Raw genomic sequence first — 21,330 nt, 5'->3', positions numbered from 1 at the left:
ACACAACGAAGAATATACAACTATGTACCGGGGGGCTTTGGGGAGAAAAAGGAAAAAATAAAAAAAAAAAAAAAAAAAAAAAACACAAACAAAGAAACTTGACTAACTTTAAACAAAATGGACTTAATGATCGTTAAGTTCTAATTGTGCATATCATTGCAAATGTATAAGTGTATTTCATTTTACATATTTGTAGTTGGGAACTACCAACCATCTTGCATTCTCTTTTTCACACCTAATATACATAGACACCTCCCCCAACCCTGTGCCTATTTTTTTAAATTTTCTGTATAATAACACTCACTTTGTAAGATTCTTGTAGGGATTAAATGTCGTGGGTGCACCTGATACAATGCTTGGACCATAGTGGGTGATTAATAAATATTAATTGAAGGATACAAATTGGTGACATTTACTGAGAACTTACTACATGTCAGGCACAATGCTAAGCACTCTACAGGCATCACCTCATTTCAACCTCATAAGAACCTTATGGGGTGGGTCATATTATTAGCCATGTATCAGTCTAATATTAGCCATCTTAGACACATGAATTGCAGCTGGAATGTTAAGTGGTTTAGTCACTTGCCGAAGGTCACAGGGCCAGCAAGTGACAGGGCTGAGATCTGAACTCAGGCAGTCTGATGCAAGAGCCTGGTCTCTAACCATCTCTCTTTTCTACTCAAATAAAAATACATACATCTCTTCAAGAGCAAAAAACTGCCACGTGGTAAATCCATTCTTAGAAGAGAAACATTTCTTGACAGAGTACAGGTGGCAGTGCCAGGATTCAAACCAAGAAATGTCTGATTTCAGAGCTCTTGTTCTTAATTATAGACACTGTTGCTAAAACCAAGTGTATACCTCCATTTATTGAAATAGGTCACGTGCTTGTCATTTTAAGTGACTTTGTAATATATCTTGGTGTTGATATACACAGTAATAAATGGTTAGCTTGGTCTTTCTCCTATTTAGGGTATTTGAGATATGCCCTAGTTGTCACTAATATAAATAGTGTAGAAATTTGTTTTTCTTTAAAGAGTTACTTCCTTAAGGTATATTCCTCCTTGTGAATCATTGAACCCAAAGGTGTGAGAAGTTTTATAGTTGTTATGCAAGACCCGATTGTTCACCAGAAGCCTGAGCCAATTTGCAGTGCCATCATCAGTGTCTAAAGCGAAGTGAACTTCCTCCCAAGCTGACAACACTGGCTTTTCAAATTTGATTTCTGATTGCTTGTTTAATAAATGTATCATCATACCGTGAAGTTATTTTGCTTTGATTTTCTTTCCAGATTCTTGATGAATCTAAGCATTTTTCCACATAACAATATGCTGTTTGTTTTTTCTTTCTTACTTCATATTTACAGTTTATTCCTTGAAAGTCTGAGCACTAGGGAGAATGTATGCAACCAGAGTGTTTTGTGCAGTTATTTATCAAATAAATACTATTAAAATATATTTATTGATACACATGAAGTAACCACAAATTTAAAAATGTTTTGTGAAGCTCATTTCTAAATACTGCTTTTTGTAAAATAGCTTTTGTTTAAAACTCAAGAAATTTCCTCCTGATGACAGTGGGCAGTACAACTGAGTCATGAAATCAAGCAGCTTAGCCAGTTGTTTTATTCAGTCCCTCCCTCTACCAGTAATTACTGAGCACCTCCAGTGTGCTCGGCACCATGCTGGACTCTGCAGCTGTAAAGCAATTGAAGGTTGTTGAGCAGGAGGACTGCTCTGGCGGCAGCCTGTGGGGTGGATCAGAGTGAGGAGGAGCTAAGGTGGGGAAAGGTTAGACCATCATATTAGATCGAGTCAGAGGGGTTGAGTGGGAGCCCAAACCAGTGTCAGGGGAAATGGAGAGAGGAGAGACTAGATTCAGAATTCCAGGAGGTAGAATAGGCTGTGCTTGGCAGTTATCTATATGTGGGGAACAGGACTGGGAAGAGTTCGAGATGAACTTAAGGATCTTGTTTATATAGAAATTAAAATCCCAAGGGCCGGCCCCCTGGAGTAGTGGTTAAGTTTGGCGTGCTCTGCTTCAGTAGTCTGAGTTCACCGGTTCAGATCCCAGGTGCGGACGTAAACCACTCATCAGCCATACTGTGGCAGGTGACCCACATATAAAGTCGAGAAAGATGGACATGGATGTTAGCTCAGGGCTAATCTTCCTCGAGCGAAAAAAAAAAAAAAAGAGGACGATTGCCAACAGATGTTAGTTCAGGGCTTATCTTCCTCAGCAAAAAGGTAAAAATAAAAAAAAAATTTTTTTTAATTTAAAAAAAAGAAATTAAAATCCCAGCCCATACTGTATTTGTGTGTTTTTATGTAAGTATATGAAGTGGCCTGAAAGGCAGTAGGGTCTTGTGAGTCATGGTAGGGCTTTTGGAAAATCAGTCTAGTCCCATCCAGGAAATAAACCCACCTGTGTAAATATGAGAGAGGGAACAGAAAAGGAAATTATCCTTTAGGGCTGAGTTTCTCAGAGATCTGCGGGCTCCAAGGAGAGAAGCGAGAACTAGTGGTGGGAGATACAAGCAGCTCAGTCTAAGGCAGTTCTGTGACAGCATGGGAGTGAGGTAAGTTCCCTGTGATTCACACTGTTTAGCCTGCTGGCCGAATGGCCATTTGTTGGGGAGTCTTAGCAAAGCTGTAAGCATCAGCACAGGTAGCTGGACCTGAAAATCTTAAAAATCCTTTGAACCCCTAAATCAAAATGGATTTGATAACCACAAGGAAGTGATACATCTGCTCTTGACATTATATTTTCCTCAGAGTTTTTTCGAGCCCTCCATGGGCACATTCTTCCCTCTAGGAAAGGCTGTATAGTGCAGTACAGAAGAGCACAGGCTTGACCGGGATGTCTTGTTAAGATGGAAACAAAGCAGTCCTCGAAGACTAATGGTACTATGTCAAAAGAACAATGGAACCAGCCCAGAGGGGCCCCTGTTGGCTAAATTGAGGACATTCTGAGCATCAAAAGCATAACGACTACAAGTAATTAGAAAACACTGAATAAATAATCCATGTGTCCATAGTGATGCTCAGAAAAGGGGTGAGGAGAGAAAAAAAATACATATGCTATCATTAGATGGCTTTGTTACCAATTTCTTACTCTGAAAACTCAATAATTAAAAGGAAAGAACTAAGCTGTCACCCTGCCTTTTAAAAAGGAGCCAGACTTCTTCCATAGGTGAAGAAGGAAAGCTCTTTTTTACAGAAAAATGCCAGCCTATAAATGTAGAAGGAGTGACAGAATAGCAAATCACCAGTGAAATTATTATATCTAGCAAAGATCACGAATGGATGCTAAAATCATTTGGTGAAAGGTTTTGAAAGAACAGGATATTTGCATTTGCATGGTGCCAAAATATTACCCCTCCTCCCACCTCTAAATTCTTTGCTAATAGCAAAGGGAAGTCTGTCTTTTTTTTTTTTTGAGGAAGATTAGCCCTGAGCTACCTACTGCCAGTCCTCCTCTTTTTGCTGAGTAAGCCTGGCCCTGAGCTAACATCTGTGCCCATCTTCCTCTACTTTTATATGTGGGACTCTACCACAGCATGGCATGCCAAGTGGTGCCATGTCCATACCCGGGATCCCAACCAGCAAACCCCGGGCCGCCGAGAAGCAGAACCTGCGAACTTAACTGCTGCACCACCAGGCCGGCCCCGGGAAAGTCTGTCTTTACAAAGGAGTGCTCTGGCAGTCACCACCTTAACCAAGTAATCCAACTCAGCACGACTTGCAGTGGAGCAGTCTGACATGATGATGACGCAGTGCAAAGTACACATCAACTCCAGAGTAATCTTACCCAAAATGTTGACCTTAATTAAGCCTTTAGGTCTGACTTCCAGTTATTAGGAAGTACAGGAGCAAAGGAACGAGATAAATGACACCATGAGGAAACAATAAAACAACCAGGAGGTAGGACGGTCTATATGACAGCTGGTCTGGTTCTCTTTAAAAAGTCATGAAAAAGAAAAAGTAGAGGGACTGTTCTAAGCTAAAGAGACATAATAACCTAATGGAATGAGTGAAGCTTGATTGGATTCTGGTTTGGAAAAAACAGCTATAAAGGATGTTTAGGAGAGATTTAGAATGTTTCGAAGATAGATTCCATATTAGAAGATGATAGAGAATTAAGTTCTTGGATGTGATAATAGTATCATCGTATATAGGAGAATGTCTTTATTTTTAGTTGTTGCACATGGAAGTGTTTTGGGGAGAAGTGTCATCATATGTAGAAAGTTTATGCACACAGGAAAATTTATACAAACAGATAAAAAATATGGCAAAGTGTTAACATTTATTCTAGGCAAGAAATCTATGGTTGATTATTGTATTATTCTTTCAACTTTTCTGTGTGTTTGAAAAATTTTATAATAAAAAGAAAGGAAATAGAATATAGGCTCTGAAGTTGTCTTGGCTTGGCTAGTTATTAGCTTTGTGACCCTGGGCAAATGACTACTTAACTTCTCTATGCCTCAATTTCCTCATCTTTAAAATGGGGATAAGAGGGGACGGCCTGGTGGTTTAGCGGTTAAGTGCACATATTCTGCTTCGGCAGCCCAGGGTATTCGCTGGTTCGGATCCTGGGTGTGGACATGGCACCACGTGGCAAGCCATGCTGTGGCAGGCGTCCCACATATAAAAGTAGAGGAAGATAGGCACAGATGTTAGCTCAGGGCCAGTCTTTCTCAGAAAAAAGAGGAGGATTGGCAGATGTTAGCTCAGGGCTAATCTTCCTCAAAAAAAAAATAAGTAAATAAAATGGGGATAAGACAATAGCTACTGCAAAGAGTTAATATATGTCAAGTATTTAGAACAGACTATGAAAAGAGCTCAGTAGATACTAGCTGTGGTTGTTAGTATTCAAATGTTCATAGAAAGGATATGGTCACAAGTCTGGAGGTACGTGGAGTCTTGAGGGGAAAATAAAATAATTCATTTTCTAGAGTCAGAGGAACTTAAAAGTTAGTTCGTACTTCCTCCTCTGACGTTACAAACCTGCCTGTGGTGGAATTTCTAGAGGGTATAAAAGGCAGGTGGTGGACAAGCTACTGTCTGATCAGTGCCAGAGGCAAAGCTGTTTTTCTCTTTCCTACGTGAGACACAGGAAGGCTTCAGGATCAAAGGCAGGGCATGCTGCATCTGGCTCCCTGGTGAGTCACTTATGAGAACGGTAGTTTGAGCCCATCTGGTCCCCTCCCCCAACTTTACTCTTAATTAGAAAGAAGCTTAAAATGTTATGATCTGATAACATGCAGAATAAAATAGCCCTAAAATGCACAAGACCATGAGGCTACAGTGAAGAATACCCCAAGTGCACAGGACCTTGAGGCTGAAGCTATGAGGCTGGTGGAGGGAGGCTCATGGTGCTGCCAGGGAAGTTTCTAGTTTCCTCCTTCCTTTTGCTTGGGATTCCTAAAGGCTTGGAGCCCTTTAGATGGTTTGAGGTCCTTATTTTCTTTGAAAGACAGTAACAGAAACCGGGGGAAAATACCTTGTTAGTGCTCTTCTGGTGTTTGTTTTGGTCCAATCTGACCTTCTCTTGTCTTTGAACTGAAAAGGTTAACCCTGTAATTTCTATACTTTCTGGAGCTTGGGGCAAGTCACATGATACTAGCTTGCCCCAAAGGAGCCAAATACAACTCGGTCTTTCTTGATAACTGGGCCTTCCCCAGACCTTCCTTGGGGCCTTATTTAGAATTTTCACATCTTTTTCTTTCCCCAGCTGCATTCTGTTGTCTCTGCTGTTTCCAGGAGGGGGCCAAGGCAGAGGCGGAAATGCTGTTAGCTTCCTTTCATTTTAGAACAGGTAAAAATGAGGATAAGGGCATGATATGCATTTGCAGTGGGTCTCATCCTGAGACTCCAAGAACTTAGGTATAAAAACTTTTGTTAAGAGTTTCTTTCTTTAAGCCTTTATTGAAAGAGTTTCTTTAAGAGTTTATTCTGATAACTTTTTCCTTTTCACACCCTGTCCTAGTAAGAAGATGGTTTCTATATAGAAAATGCTTTTCTCCCTAGTATTTTAGAGAGTTGGGGGGAGGGAAATAATTATACATTGCTCTCCTTCCTTACTATAGTTTGGCTTTTCCTGAAGCAGTCTGAGAATTCTATTTCCCTAAATATTTTTGTATATTAGCAATGATGTGACTTCAGGTTTATAAACTACTGGTTAAATTTTTCCAATTGAGAGTACACATAGCCCATGGACAACATCTGGCCAACAGATGTGATTTATTTGACCCTAGTGTTTAATTCTATTAAATTAGTTGTCAACAGTTTGAAAATTCATGTTAAAAATTTATATTTCTGGCTTCTTTTGAAAAATTGGAAGATCTGGCTCCTTTAGACAGGGCATACCCTCTTCGGTTTACCACAATCCCTGTGCTTCATCTCTATCACACATTACTCATTTGTTACCTGCCTGGCCCCTATAGGTATTTGAATATGTATGTATGTGTGTTTCTGTTTATGTCCACTAAAAGATCTAGAAACTTTGACCAACCCAGTATCAGAGAGCATCCTTGGGGCCAAGGCTGTGATCTTAAAATATCATTTACCCATTGAAAGAAACTGAGGTTTCTTAGAGAAATGGCTGATGCTAGGTTTAGGGCAGGAAATGTATAGGATGATCCTGGAACCAGATGACAAGGAAGTTATCAAAGGCTACTAGGGTCATCTCAAAAGGACTCAGGATCCAACTTGAAGAGGCTCCCACTGACCAAAGATGGACAGTTAGAGCTTCATTAGAGTAAGAATTGCAGTGGATTGAAACCTATAAATACATTTAAGTCTCAGCATTCATAATGATATTTAAAAAGAAACTTAATTGTTCAAATTACGAGAATTGACAGGGAACCAATTCGTTATCTTGAAAACTGGATAAATAAAAGGAAAAAATTAAGCATTTGTCCTGCCTTTCCCGCACCACTAGATAACCATATGGTAGATGAGGGGAAGCATCTCTTTATAAAATTATTCCAGTTTACGAATGAAAACAAAATGATAGGATAGCATCATTTTGCAACCCCAGTTGATCTAGGCAGTGAGCAGTAATAGCAACTAATTTCAAAAACAAACAAAAATCATGCCTCCTGATGAAAGAACACACTGCCTCCAAAGTTTTGCCAAAGGGACCAAATCCAAAATTGCAGCCTCTGAATCCAACTGCCAATTTGCAAGAAATATTGAAGACAAAGGATATAATTAGCAAAACCCGATTGTGGGAGGTTCTGTAAGTTAAATACTGTCGAGTTCTTCAACAGATTAATTGTAAGGGGAAAAAAAGCCAAGATGGGTGGGAGTAGGGTAGGGTGGAGAAAGTTGAATCAAATTTTTTTTTTAATTGTCAAGACTTAAACTATGGTCTAATGGGCTGCACATTTAGGTGGGAAACCATGGAGAAATGCAAGGAAGTGATTGCCATAAAAGCCAGGATAAATGGTTACTTTGGAGGGAAAAGGGGATTGTGGTTGGGATAGGGCAGAGAGAGAGACTTGGGGAGTTGCTGGAAATTCCTTTGTTTTGTCCCAGGTAGTGATTATAAGGATATTTGCCTTATAACCATTCACTAAGCTACATATTTGTCTTATGTCATTTTCTGTATTTTATTTTACAAAAAAAAGCTTAAAGAATTGATCAAAATGTTTAAGGCACCATTCTTCCAACTCTTCTACTTACATACTTTTAATTTTAAGTCAGCATTTGCTATTGAGTAAAAGAGGTAGATAAAATGAATACTTATCTGTTCACTGGGAAATTTGCAATATGGACTTCTAGATTAAGTTTGGCTCTAGGGTTTGTAAATAAACAAGCCATCAAAGGATTGCTTGAGTTTCTTTTTTTTAACAATTTCAAGCGTGCCTCACTTTATGTAACAGGAGTAGTCCTGAAAGATTCAGTGCAAGTCTGGTTTTTATAGGTAGACTCAGTAAATATTCCACATTATATTTTCAGAGCTCTGTTTCCAAAAGCAAACCTGACTCCAAGACCAATTCTTAAAAACAAAAATTATACTAAAATTTAGTCACATTTTATAACCACAAATTTGCCAGGGAAAAGAAAAAGTCATTTTCCACTCAAACTTTGACAGAAACACTATTTTGGTCCAATAAAGCTCCAAGAACATGGTAGCAAACCAAAACTTGGGGGCTGCTAATGGGATTTTGTGTGTGTCTGTGTTTGAGGAAGATTGTCCCTGAACTAACGTTTGTTGCCAATCTTCCTCTACTTTGTATGTGGGATGCCTCCACAGCATGGCTGACGAGTGGAGTAGGTCTGCACCCGGGATCTGTCTGAACCCGCAAACGCGGGCTGCTGAAGTGGAGCCCTCAGAACCTTAACCATTGGGCCACCGGGCCGGCTCTGCTGAAGTGATTTGGGAAGAGTGAAGCCTCATCTCCTGGTGTGCTTAGGACACTCCTAAGAGAGCTGCTTTGAACAGTCGGCCTGATTCAGTGCTTCATGCCTGTCTTTTTCATTTCTCCCCGAGTTTCTTTTTAAATATCATTAGTCAGGAGGAAGGGGAAAACAAAACAAAACAGACTGGTTACTTTCAAGGTTTTTCTTTCTCCTCCCCTAGGCTGTGGTTCCCTGCCTCCCCTCCCTCCCTCCCCCCCTTCCTTCCATGCTAGATGGCAGTATTTTTCAGGAAGGAGAGATCAACATGATCAAAGGCAGGTAGAACTCTAGAAGGGAACTCAGAACCTAAGTGCCTTCCTCTTTGAATTTATCTGTAGGGTGCCTCCTCTTTGTTGAATTATTTTCCATCCCCAGAAATGTACTATTCTCTTGAAACTTTGTTCTTTTAGAGCAGCATTGTCAATAGAACTTTTTGTGTTGATGGAAATGTTCTATATCTGTATATTATCAATACAGTAGTCACAAGCCACATGTGGCTATTGAGAACTTGAAGTGTGCTAGTGAGACTGAGGAACTGAATTTTGTATTTTAATTAATTTCCATTAATTTAAATAGCCACATGTGGCTAGGGGACAGCACAGTTTTAAAGAGAGGTAAGAGTAGAGCTATGTGGGTGCAAGTTTAGAGAGGAGCCGTAGGGTTGATCAGGTTCCTTTCCCCTCATATCTGTTAGCAGTAATGTTATCTCTAATCTCAATCTCTTGACTGACCTATTCTCCTTAAAGTCTTTACCAGGGAGTTATGATGTCTATAATTTATTTTAAAATACTTCTGCATAGACTATCTGATATTATATATGTGTCAGTTAGTTTCAGCCTCAACTCAAGGGGCAGTGAGTACTGTAATGAAGTGGCCACACTCCATGGTGGTCACCTAGCTTTATATCAGAAAGGCCATACTCCATAGATGGCTACCATCTCTGCTTCAGCTCTGTATAGCTTGATCCATGCCTTTGCTGTTTAGCATAGTGAATGTCAGAAGCAGATTGGATTTTTATTGGTGAGATTAGCGTCTTATGACAAAATGAATATTAGAAGTAGGCTCTCATTGGTGAAACTGAAGTATCCAAAAGAAGTGGAATTGACTAAAATAGTTTAGAGACTCTTCCCATACTTCATGAAGAGGAAATAAGAATCTAGGAAGGCCTGTAACTTTTTCCCTTGGAGATGGTGCCTAAGGCTTAATTTCTAACTGATCCTTGGTCTAGCCTTCAGTTAGGAGGATTTCTGGTTGCCTGATGTGACTCCAAGGGCAAGAGAACATTGCCTTTCGGATATTGTCACTTCTCCCTTGAGTGAACCTTTCTTGCAAGTAGTGACTGGAACAGCTAAAAGGGGAGAGAGCTGGAACTTAATCAAGCTCTAGAATAGTTTGTGTGAACTGTTTTGTGCTGCTTGCTGATGAATATTTGTTTAATAAACGTCACTAAGTGTGCCAGAATGTGGTCTGGAACTTGCTTTCTTTGCGGTGAGATTGTATTGGAGGCACTAACCGTCATCTACCTCAAACTTCTTTCAAGACAACTGTTAAAGAACCTGTGAGTTATACATGACCAGAATGGTTCACTGAATTGCACACTTTAAAATAGTTAAGTATATGTTATGTGGATTTCACCTAAAAAAAATCCCATGTTATTATTAGCGTATTACTCAAACTTTTATGGCTTTGACCGTTAGGAGCTCCTTCTGATTGGCTCCTGTGTTCTTTTGACAAGCCCCATCTGTTTTGAGCCTTTTCTTTCTTTCTGGTACCACAAGATATTTCAGGCTCATCTTGTATTTTCCATGCCCCATCCCGGGAATCAAATACTTCTTCAAGGACTCCTGGTTCCTTTTATTGGAGAATGCTATTTAGAAACCAAGGGTGTTAGGTATGCTTATTGTTATAATACCCATGCTTCTTTCACTTAGCATAATGTTTTCAAGGTTCATCCATGTTGTAGCATGTGTTAGTACTGTATTCTTTTTTATTGCCAAATAATATTCCATTGTATGGATATACCATATTTCATTTATCCTTTCACCAATTGATAGGTATTTAGGTTGTTTCAGCTCTTTGGTTATTATGAATAATGCTGCTGAGAACATTTGCATACAAGTTTTTGTGTGGACATATATTTTCGTTTTATTTATAGGTTTTTTGTTATGCAAAACTTTTTGGGTTTTTATGTAATCAAATTTAATCAGTCTTTTCTTTTAATGCTTCTGGATTTTGAGCTTTTCCCTACATTCAAAGTTAAAGAGGAATTTACTATTTTTTTTCTAGTACTTCATGGTTTCATTTAAAAAAATATTTATATCTCTAATTCATTTGGGGTTTAATTCCTTATGAATGGTGTGAGACATAGATCTAATTTTTTCTTTTTCCAAATGGTTACCTAGCTGCCCGGCACCATTTATTAAAAAGCCCTCTTTAGCCTAGTGATGTGCCACCTTTGTCATGCACCAAATTTCCATAAGGATTCTGGTCCAATGGTGGACTTTCTGTTTTATTCCAGAAGTCTACTTGTCTGTTTATGTGCCAGTATTGTATTGTTCTAATTATAGGGGTTTTATAGTATATTTCAACGTCAGATAGTGCCAGTCTCCCCTTCATGATCTTTCCTTATCACTGCTTTCCTAGCTATTCTTTCAGCTTTGTTTTTCCTTATGAACTTTAATGTCATCTTGTATAATTCCATAAAATAGCTTGCATTGTAATTAGATTGCATTATTGCATTGAATTCATAAATTAATTTAGCAACTGACGTCTGTATAATGCTGAATCATCCTAAACAAGAACAGAGGATATCTATCCATTTGTCCAAGTCTACTTTAGTGTCTTTCAGGAGTGTTTTAAAATTTCCTTTAATAGATTATACACATTTCCTGTTAAATTTACTTCTAAGTTTTATTTTCCTTGGTGTTATTGTCAGTGTGGTTTTCTGTACCATTGTGTCCTCTAATTGTTTCCTATTTGTGCATCTGAAGACTATTTGTATATTAATTTTATATCCTGCTACTTCACTGAATTCTTTTATTGTTTGTTGTTTTTATCATGACTAGTTGCTGCATACATCTAGAAACTAATGATTTCTTTAAGCTGTTTATGATACATATATAATAGCTTTTCTTATGTTGAACTAACCTTGAATTTTTGGAATAAACCCAAGCTGGTCATAACCCAACTTTATCATGATCTTGTGTTGCTGAATTATATTAGATAATATTTCATTTTGCATTTTTGTATTTGTGTTGGTAAGTGGTTTTGGTATCAAGCTTATAATATTTGCTGTGTAAGAGTTAATGTAAGATTAGACTCACCTGCTTCTTAAATGTTGGTAGAACTTTCCTGTAAAACTGGCTGGGCCTGCTCTTTTCTTTATGGGAAAAGTTTTCATTACTAATTTGATTTCTTAAATGATTACAGGACCATTCAAATTTTCTATTTCTTCTTGAATTAGTTTTTCCCCCTAACTTTTTATTTCATACTTTCAGACAAGTTAGAAACTAATATAATGATACCTTTTTTTTTGCTAAGGAAGATTCGCCCTGAGCCAAAATCCATGCCAGTGTTCTTCTACTTTTTAGTATGTGGGCCACCAGCACAGCATGGCCACTAACAGAGTGGTGTAGGTCTGCACCCAGGCTGCCAAAGCAGAGCATGCCGAACTTAACCACTAGGCCACTAGGGCTGGCCCAATATCTATGTAGATATATAGATTTTTTTCTTTTTTTTCCTGACTCATTTGCAAGGAAGTTACAGACAATAAGACATATCAACCATAAATAGTCAGCAGGTAACTCTTAAGAAATAGAGCATTTTCCACATAACCACAATACTATTAATGCACACCCAAAAAGTTTAACTTTCATAGATTAATATTATCTAATGTATACACTCCAAATGCAAATTCCCCAATATATACATGACCTTTATAGCATTTTGGGGGAGAGGTGGGGTTCAGGATCCAGTCAAGGATCATGTATTATATTTCATTGTCATCTCCTTTGATCTCCACCTTTTACTGTTTTTTTTTTATGACACTGGCATTTTAATTGAATCATTTAAATTATATTTTTCATAGAATGTTTCCATTTCACCTCAGTTTTTTAAACACATTGGCATAAGTTTTTTATTGTATTTCTTAACCCTGATGCTTCCTTAGTTATGTCCCCTTTTATATTCTTAATATTATTTATTCTCTTTCTATTTATTTATTTATTTATTTACTTACTTACTTATTTTGCTGAGGAAGAGTCACCCTGAGCTAACGTCTGTTGCCAATCTTCCTCTTGTTTTTGGCTTTGAGGAAGGTTAGCCATGAGCTAACATCTGTGCCAGTCTTCCTCTATTTTGCATGTGGGTGGCTGCCACAGTATGGCTGACAAGTGGTGTAGGTCTGCGCTCCGGACCCGAACCCACGAACACCGGACCACCAAAGTAGAGCACACTGACCTTAACCACTGCACCACGGGACTGGCCCCTTCTCTTTTTTCTTGACCAGTCTTCTCAGAGACTCAGCAATCTCTGTAGTCATTTCTAAGAGCCAGCTTTTGGCTTTTTTGCTTCCTGTTATGGTGACTTTGTTTTCCATTTCAACAAATTCTCCTCTTTTATTATTTCCTTCCTTCTTTTGGGGTTTATTCTGTTGTTCTAATATCTTAAAACAGATGTTTAGCTTATTTATTTTCAGTCTTCTTTTCAAATATAAGTTTATAAGGCTGTATTTTTCCCTCAGAGTACTCTTTTATCTACATTACACAAATAGTGATATGAGGTATTTTGTAACCATTAATTTCTAACATCAAAATTTTCTATTATCATTTTTTATTAGGCTTCTGACATATTTGGAAAAAGGTTTAAAGTTTTCTTAATGTATTTTTAGGTTATCTTTTTATTAGTGATTTTGATAAATTGCCTTATGGTCAGAGAATGGGGTTTGTATGATATAGACTCCTTGAAGTTTGTTGATGTTGCTTTATGACCTGATTTAGATGTGTGGTAAGTTTTTATAAATGCCCCCAAAATACTTAAAATGAATGTGAATTCTCCAGTTATTAGGTGCACTGTTTTATATATTATGTTTTATAAGATTTTATGAGATCAAACTTATCAAGTGTGCTATTCGTATTTCCTACTTGGTTGCTGATTTTTCCCTGTTTGATCCGTCAGTTACTAGAGATGATGGATTTGTCTGTTTTTTCCTTGGTAGCTCTGTTCATATTCGTTTTATGTATTTTGAGACTGTGTTATTAGATACATACAAGTTTAGAACTGTTATGTCTTCTGGATGAATTGAACTCTTTATCATTATGGAGCATCTTTATCTCTGCAAGACTTTTTACATTAAATTCTATTTTATCTGATAACAGTATAACCAAACTAGTTTTCTTTTGGTTAGTGTTTATCTAGCATATCTTTTCAGTCCTTTGATTTTCAACTTTTCTGCGTCCTATGTTTTGCAGGAGGGATCTTGAAGTTTAAGTTGATGACTGCTCTCTATCTTGACGTCCCTAAATGTACCATTTTGCCTTCTCTCCTAGCGGCAGTACATACCTGTGAAAGTGAAGAGCAAAGCCTTCTGGATCTTCTTTTGGGAGTATGCCATGATGTACATGGGAAGCCTAGTGGTAATTGTTTGCCTCTCCTTCTTCCTTCTTAGCTCCTGGGATTTCATCCCTGCAGTATATGGCTTCATGTAAGTAATGACCTCATTAGAAAACTTTGGAAACTAATTTTGTTTTCACAGCTCCAGCTGGAATCAGGGCCAGCGACCACAGGGAAGCATCTAGACACAGTGGTCCTCAAATTTTAGTGTGCATCAGAATCACATGCACGGCTTGTTAACACCCAGATTGCTGGGCCCCACCTCTTGAATTTTTGATTAAGAAAGTGTGGGGTACAGACCAAGAATTTGCATTTCTAAAAGTTTTCTGGTGATGCTGATGCTGCTGGTCCAGGGAACACACTTTGAGAACCACTGGTCTAGAGACTACCTTTGCACTAGTGAGATTAAAGAGCACTCTCTAGGAACATCCAAAGTGCCTACCAGCCGCTGCCTGAGAGGTTTTGGTTCAGTCCCAAACAGGAATGGATATATTCCTCTACTGCAAGAGGGTCTCTGACAGTTTTAACATAAAGCCACCTGTCATGTGTCAAACTTTTAGAGAAAAGTGAAATGGGTTTGCAGTGTGAATTCTGCAGACATTTCTAGATGCTCTCTGTGTGGTACGCTGAGGGGGATGGTCACTGTGCAAGCCTCAGGGAACTCACAGCCCAGTGGGGTGATAGACAGACCTGTCAGGGTGGGGAAGGAAGCTGGAGTGGCAGATCCCCTTTTTGATTCTGGACCCCCAATTTCTGTTAAATTTTGGCTGAGCATAACAATGACCAAGTAACTTTCAGCTCTTCATGCTCTGCCTTGGGTAGGAGTTCGTAATGTCTGGTAAAAAGCTTTTCCTAGTTTTCTGCTGGGCCATAGGTTGTGTTCTTCACTTCATTTCACAGAAAAGGGAATGTAGTTACACCAGGAGGCAAAGACTCGCCCTGGGTGGAGGCATTGGTCACTGAAATCTGACCATGAGCCATTGCCTGTTTCTCCCTTCTCCGTTTGTTCCCTTTTTAAATTGTGAATTGACATCAGTTTAAACTCCATATTTTTTAAATAAAAAATAATGTAAATTTTTAGATGTCAGAATTGTAGCCAAACTTTATTTGATACAGCTAGACAAAAAGTTTTCCAGTTAAACTCTTTTTTCTCAAATGAGGTCTGAGATCCTAGCCAGAACCTACTGCTTGTTCCTCAAGCCCCCAGAAGTCTCACTGCAGTGTCAGGTGCTCAGTCTTCTGGCTCTTGCTGTGGGGATGTGGAGCAAGAATGGGGAGGAGCAGAATCTTTGAGCTTGTTCCTCGAGGCAAGTCTTTGGAAAGTCCCAAATAGATATTGTTTATTTAAACCCATTCTTCCTGTTACAGTACTATTTCCTAATTTTAAATGTATATGTCTTAGGCAGTAAAAGAGGGTCTGGTCTTTTGATTTCTAGCATGAATCTCTGCCTCATTTCAGATCTTTGAGGCATGTCAGAGTTTGGCTCGGCTAATGTTTATTATGGGTTATCATTCTCTGTGTCTCTTCCCCTTGTTTTTGCTAATTACCTATATCCAGGGTACTGGAGAGCCCCTCACATCCCTCACATGCCTCTCTGGGGGGAAAAATCATCCTTGGCTGCCCAGTAGTGACCACAGTCTTCAGGAGAAAATCAGATCAAAGCAGATGATTTATAACTTCCCTCTCTTTTTTTCTCTCCTTTTGTTTTCTTTATTCCAGACTTTCTGTTCCAGATCTCACTCCAAACATTGGTCTTTTCTGGTACTTCTTTGCGGAGATGTTTGAGCACTTCAGCCTCTTCTTTGTGTGTGTGTTTCAGATCAACGTCTTCTTCTACACCATCCCCTTAGCCATAAAGCTAAAGTAAGTGGTTGGACCTGCTGCTTCCTTGTCCACAGAGCCGTTTGTAGCTTTACAGGTGCCCTTCAAACTGGGGGCATCTGCTGTCAGGTTTATGCCATCTTGGCCCAGGGAACCCTGCCCCTCACTTGCCTCAGGTGCCAGTGGCCATAGCCAGCAACGGAGTCACACATGAGTGCAGGCTGTAGGGAGGGTGCTTTGGAGCACGCTGATATTTCCCCTGGCCTCACTTTGGGGTACTTGTGCCCACACTGCTGCTGAGCCCACTCAAACTATTTTGGGTAAGAGCAGCGGTTGGAGTTGGGGCCTGTCTTTGGAAAAAGTGGATCTTGTTGGGCGTCCGCCGTCAGCAGCCCAGTGACAGTTTGCCCAAGGGGACTCAGGATGTGTTAGTTGGAAGGCTGTCTACCTGCCCCTCTGTTTAATCTTCTGATCGATTTCCCTCAAAAGGGCTGTCTGTAGAGCTCTCTTCTGCAGTATAAGAGAGCTAACATGTGTTGAGCCTGGCTCCATCCCAGACAACTTTGTAAGCTTCCTGAAATGTATTCATACCTAACCCTTCCAGTAGGCATTATTTTACTATCATCACTCTCATTTTATAGTTGAAGAAATTGATGTTCAGAGAGGTGGAATGATTTCCCCAAAGTCAAACAGCTAGTAAGCAATGGAGGTGGAGATTCAGACCCAGGTTTGTCTGGCCCCAGAATCTATGCTTAGCCCTCTGCGCTATGCCACGCTTCTGATAGAGATAACTTGTAGTAGCCCCTGGAAATGGTTCTATTATCCTTGCTTCTGAGAAGGGAAAACAGGCCCTGACAGGTACAGATATGCCTGGATGGTCCAGGGAAGCTGGAAGAGAGTTTGATTTAGATTTCAATAGCTCGAGTTCTCTGCGCTAACCTGTCTGCCTTTCTCTGTGGCCAGTGAACCAGTGCACCTCGTTCCCATTCTGTAAAAGCTTGGAGCTGATGCTTTCTTCCGATGACACAGCCTTGGCCTGGCGTCTGACAGAAAATCATCTTTCCTTGGCCTGGCAGGCTCCAGAACCTTGGCAGCCTTGCCCAGCTGAGCTCTCCGGCTGTCTGTGGTCCACATTCCCAGCCCTCGTTCTGGTCAGGCCTAGCCACTGGGCTGAGAGAAGCAGGGAGCCCAGAGCACCTTTCCTCACTCTGTATAGCTAGCTTTCCAGCAGTTTCCAGTGTCTGCATGTGAAAGGCCACAGATAGCTCCTGTGTAGACAATAGCACCACCATCATGTGACACCCCCTCCCTCCCCAGGCAAGGGCCTCAGAGTTGTGGGGACAGAGGATATGAAGATACCTGACCTCCCCCTCTGCTTCCCTCCTGTGCCTGGATATGAAGTTCCTCTAACTCTCCAGTGCCTGCACTCTTTGCTTCCAGTGCCAGCTTTGTGGGAACACGGCCCTTTGCGCCACCTCTCCCCAGGCAGTGTTGCAGGAGGTTCTGGGCTCCATGTTTTTTGGCACTTCGTTTTCACTGACCTTTTCATAGAAGTGTTGCAGCTGTTACCAGCTACCTGAAAAGCCCAAAGCAAATGACTTAGATTGTCTTTAGGAAGATGCTCAGTTAGTTAACTGGACCCTTCTTAGAGGCTACAGGACTGCGTGCCTTTGCCATGCTGCATTTCTGAGGCGTTTGCAGTGTAGTAGTGCTAGAGTGTTTGGGTGTGTACATATTTTTCTCACATCTCAGATTTACACCCATTGAGTCACCCTGACCTTTGACCTGCAAGACAATGCCGTTAACCTATGAAGAAAACCTTCATGAGTTGGGCATCCAGGTACTGTGCAGAAGTAGGTCACGTGCATGTTGTTTAGGTATAGCTGAGGAAGGTGTAGATCTGGCCTCTTCCTGTTGGCTTCCCTTTAGCACTTGGTCCGCTCTCGGAGGAGCGCTGGAGACTGAGCTCTGTCCCGCCTCCCTGATCAGAGCTGTGATCATGCTAGGCACTCAGAACAGTATTGGCGGTGCTTAGGAGTTCTGGAGACAAACAACTCCATTGCTTACTAACTCACTTCTCTGAACCTCATTGCCTCATCTGCAAAGTGCAGATGACAGTACTGCCTACCTCGCGGGGTAGTTGGGGTGTAGTGAGGATCTCATGCGATGATGCAAGAAGAGAGACTAACACAGAACCTAGCACAGAGTGAGGGTCAGGAAATGGTAGCCATTGTTACTAGTTTAAGGTAACAAGAATTCCAATTCCAGCCCTTAAGAGCTGAAAAGCTGCATGCAGCTCTCAGTTTTTCTGGAAAGGAGCTCATCATAGACCCCACTGACCCTATTGTCAGAGAAAAAAACATCAGCAAGGAGGCACTTCCAGTCCTGGGTCCAGTTGTCAGAGGGGCCTCTGGCAAGGGAGGCTGCCTCATTACTCTGACAAGCAGTCATTTAAGCCTAGTCGTAAAGAAGCTGACTTCATTTGTTTTCTTCCTCGGTGGCTCCTGGGGGCAGGCCTGGAGCTAGAGGAGGGGGTTGATGGGAAATGTCTCTGTGGGCTGTTTCTCTTGTGTTTGCTGGGCCCTCTGGGCATCGCTGGGTCCCCATAGTTTTCTGCTTTGCTACTTGGCCTGGCCCCATGTCACATGGGCAGCAGAGCCTGAAGTCCCCTGGAGAGTATTTTTGGGTTTGAGGGATGGGGTCAGGAGTCTCTGGGGTGGGCCTGGTCCCTGACTGATCTTTCTCTGTCTGTCTGTCTGTCTGCCCTACAACAGGGAGCACCCTATCTTCTTCATGTTCATCCAGATTGCTATCATCTCTATCTTCAAGTCCTACCCGACGGTGGGGGATGTGGCCCTCTACATGGCCTTCTTCCCTGTGTGGAACCATCTCTACAGATGTAAGTACTCTTGCCTCTAACCCCCTGGTGGCAGATTTATGTCAGCCAGGCCCCTGGATGAAACAGCTAGGGAAAAAGGAATTTGTAGGCATTTGCTGGACACCTGTGGTGCTAGCAGCACCAGGAGAGAGGCAGTGACAGGAGGTACTATATCTGCCTCCTAGGTGCTATGGGCTAGTGATGATAATGAAAATAACTACCGTTTATTGAGCACTAACTGCGTACCTGGTCACTGTGGTGCTAAGAACACTACATGCATTAGCTCATTGTATCTTCACACCAGCCTTTGAGGAAAGTATGCCATTTTACAGATGAGAAAACTGAGGTAGAGAAAGGTAGAGCCATGTGTTCAAGGTCACATGACTGGTCGGTGGAAGGGCTGGTATTGGAATCCAGATCTGTGAGCCTCTACCAGTGCTGTCCGATAAGACTCTGTAATGATGGAAATGTCCTATATCTGCACAGTCCAATAGAGTAGCCATTAGTGTGACTGAGAAGCTGAATTTTTGATTTAAATTAATTTAAATTTAGGAAGCCACACATGGCTAGAGGCTACTGTATTGGACAGTGCACTGCTGGACCTGGACTTTAACCCAGTTCCCAGTGCTGCACCCAAAGGTCCATAGAAGACAGGGGGGCAACACTATACCTCCTGCAGACCTGTCTGAAGACCCTTCACACTCTAACCATCCCCTCCTCAGAAGACGGCCTGGTGGTGATCGAGCTGTGCTTCCCAGGCCCCCAGTGTTTCCCTCGGTTGGGCTCTTTGCCTTATCTGTGGGTTCTTTGCAGTGTTTGTGAGCTCCCTTAGGGTAGGCTCATGACTCACTTGCCTTTGTGTCCCCAACAACCAGGATCAAACCTGACACACAGAACAACTCGGCAGATGTTTGTGGATGGGTTTTTTTAAACCTCCCTAATAAAGAGGCAATGTCAGTGGCCCAACACCACTTGATTCTGTCACTAAAATGGGAAGGGAGCTGTTGAACTTTCCTCGCCTATAGTGAGTGCACAGCAAGGTGTCAGGAAAGAACTCAGGGAGGGCAGGCTTCAGAGGAATGAGTCTTTGTTGTTGTTTTGGGCTGTCTGGGTGTCAACCAGGAAGTGAAACTGACCAGCTGCCAGAAAGAAACCTACCTGTAGGAGTGGGCCTCTGAGTGAAGGTAAACAGCTGAGTGGGCAGGCCAATCTTACAGGTGATGGCCTGGCAGGGCAGTGATGAATCCAGCCTGACTGGGAGGAGGAAGTGACATCCTCATTGCACAGACAAGAATCACCCAGTCCAGCAGGCTCAGAGTCAGCTTGGGGCCCCTTGGCAGAGTGACAGTGACAAGTCACGAGGCCACCAAACGTGAACATACCCCAGTTTGTGGCAGGGTGGGTCTTGGGAACATTGACCATCTTTCCTGCAAGGTAGAGTTGTTTTTTCTTAGCTGTCTATCCCACGTAGGGCATCTCTCTCCCTTGGGTAATATCCTTCATCCCATATTGCTGGACACAGTCTGGAGCCAGACTGACCTGAGTCTGAACCCTGGCTTTCCCATTATTAGCCACAGGTTTTTAGGCAAATCATTTAACCTTTCTGAGCCTCCTATTTTTTAATCTTTCAAATGGGGAGAATATCTTTCATGGGTGTTTTAAGTGTGAGAGAGAATAAATGTAAGTAGCGCTGCAGTTATTGTCAGTCAGAATTGTGCAGGGGGTCTCCTGCATGGTGTCACGATGAAAGCTTCAGGCTTGGTAGCCAGAGTTGTTCAGAGTCATTAGAATAAACATATTTTTCAAGACTTAAGCTATTAAGCTGTTTTATGCCCTCTGGGGTGATGAGGCACAAGAAGTATGGCTGGGCTTTCCTGAGACCTGGATGGCTTAATAGGTGCTGTTGCCGGCTGGCTGGGCAAACTCAGCTCGTCTCAAGGTCCTGCACGGAGCGTTGGCTGCCACCCCGTGATGCCCCGCTCCTGTGGCAGGGAATACTCATGCTCAGAGTGTTTATTTGGGACATGACAACTGTGAGTCATTAATTCAGCCAGGAGCGTCTTCAGCCTAGTCCTGTAGACCTATGACTAGAGACTCTTTAGAAGTATTTAAGTCTGGGTTGAATATATTCAGACTTTTCATGGGGTTAAGAATTCAGTTTAAACATTAGTTACTGGTGATAACATGCCTGCTCGCACATTCACCTTTTTGTTTTCCTATCCTGTTCAGTGGGGATGGGAAGAGGCACGTGGGCCCTTCCCTGAGTAAGGGCCCCAGACGCCGTGACTCTGTGGTGTTTGGGGCCAGGATGAGTCATACAGACACACAATTGCGGTGTTAGGGAACAGCCTGCTGGCAGAACCGGTGCCAACCTGAAGTGGTCCAGCTGAAAGAGCCAGTTACCAAAGGGCTGGATTTTGTGTGTTTTATTTTGCTTTTATTAACTGTTGTATAAAGATTAAAAAATTGATAAAAATATATATACATTTTAAAGAATAATAATACAATAAATTGCCATGTACCTAGCACCTAGTTTAAGAAAGGGAACATCGTCACAACCTTTGAAGTCCCTAAATCCCCTCTGTGTCCCTGCCCCTCTCGATGAGACT

At 41.4% G+C, this 21,330-nt stretch overlaps 1 protein-coding gene across 1 annotated transcript in view; it reads left to right on the top strand.

Moving 5' to 3' along the window:
• The window catches only part of PIGU (phosphatidylinositol glycan anchor biosynthesis class U), an 89,562-nt gene that overhangs the window by 51,675 nt on the left and 16,557 nt on the right, over positions 1–21,330 (top strand). The window contains exons 8-10 of the mRNA XM_014831472.3: positions 13,958–14,112; positions 15,742–15,885; positions 18,618–18,742. Coding sequence (XP_014686958.1) covers positions 13,958–14,112; positions 15,742–15,885; positions 18,618–18,742 — 424 coding nt within the window. The remainder of the gene's footprint in view (positions 1–13,957; positions 14,113–15,741; positions 15,886–18,617; positions 18,743–21,330) is intronic.

This window comes from Equus asinus, chromosome 15 (assembly GCF_041296235.1).
Source record: "Equus asinus isolate D_3611 breed Donkey chromosome 15, EquAss-T2T_v2, whole genome shotgun sequence".
Taxonomy (NCBI): Eukaryota; Metazoa; Chordata; class Mammalia; order Perissodactyla; family Equidae; genus Equus; species Equus asinus.
Note: the sequence above shows the minus strand (reverse complement) of the source record. Positions and strands in the feature narration are given on the sequence as shown.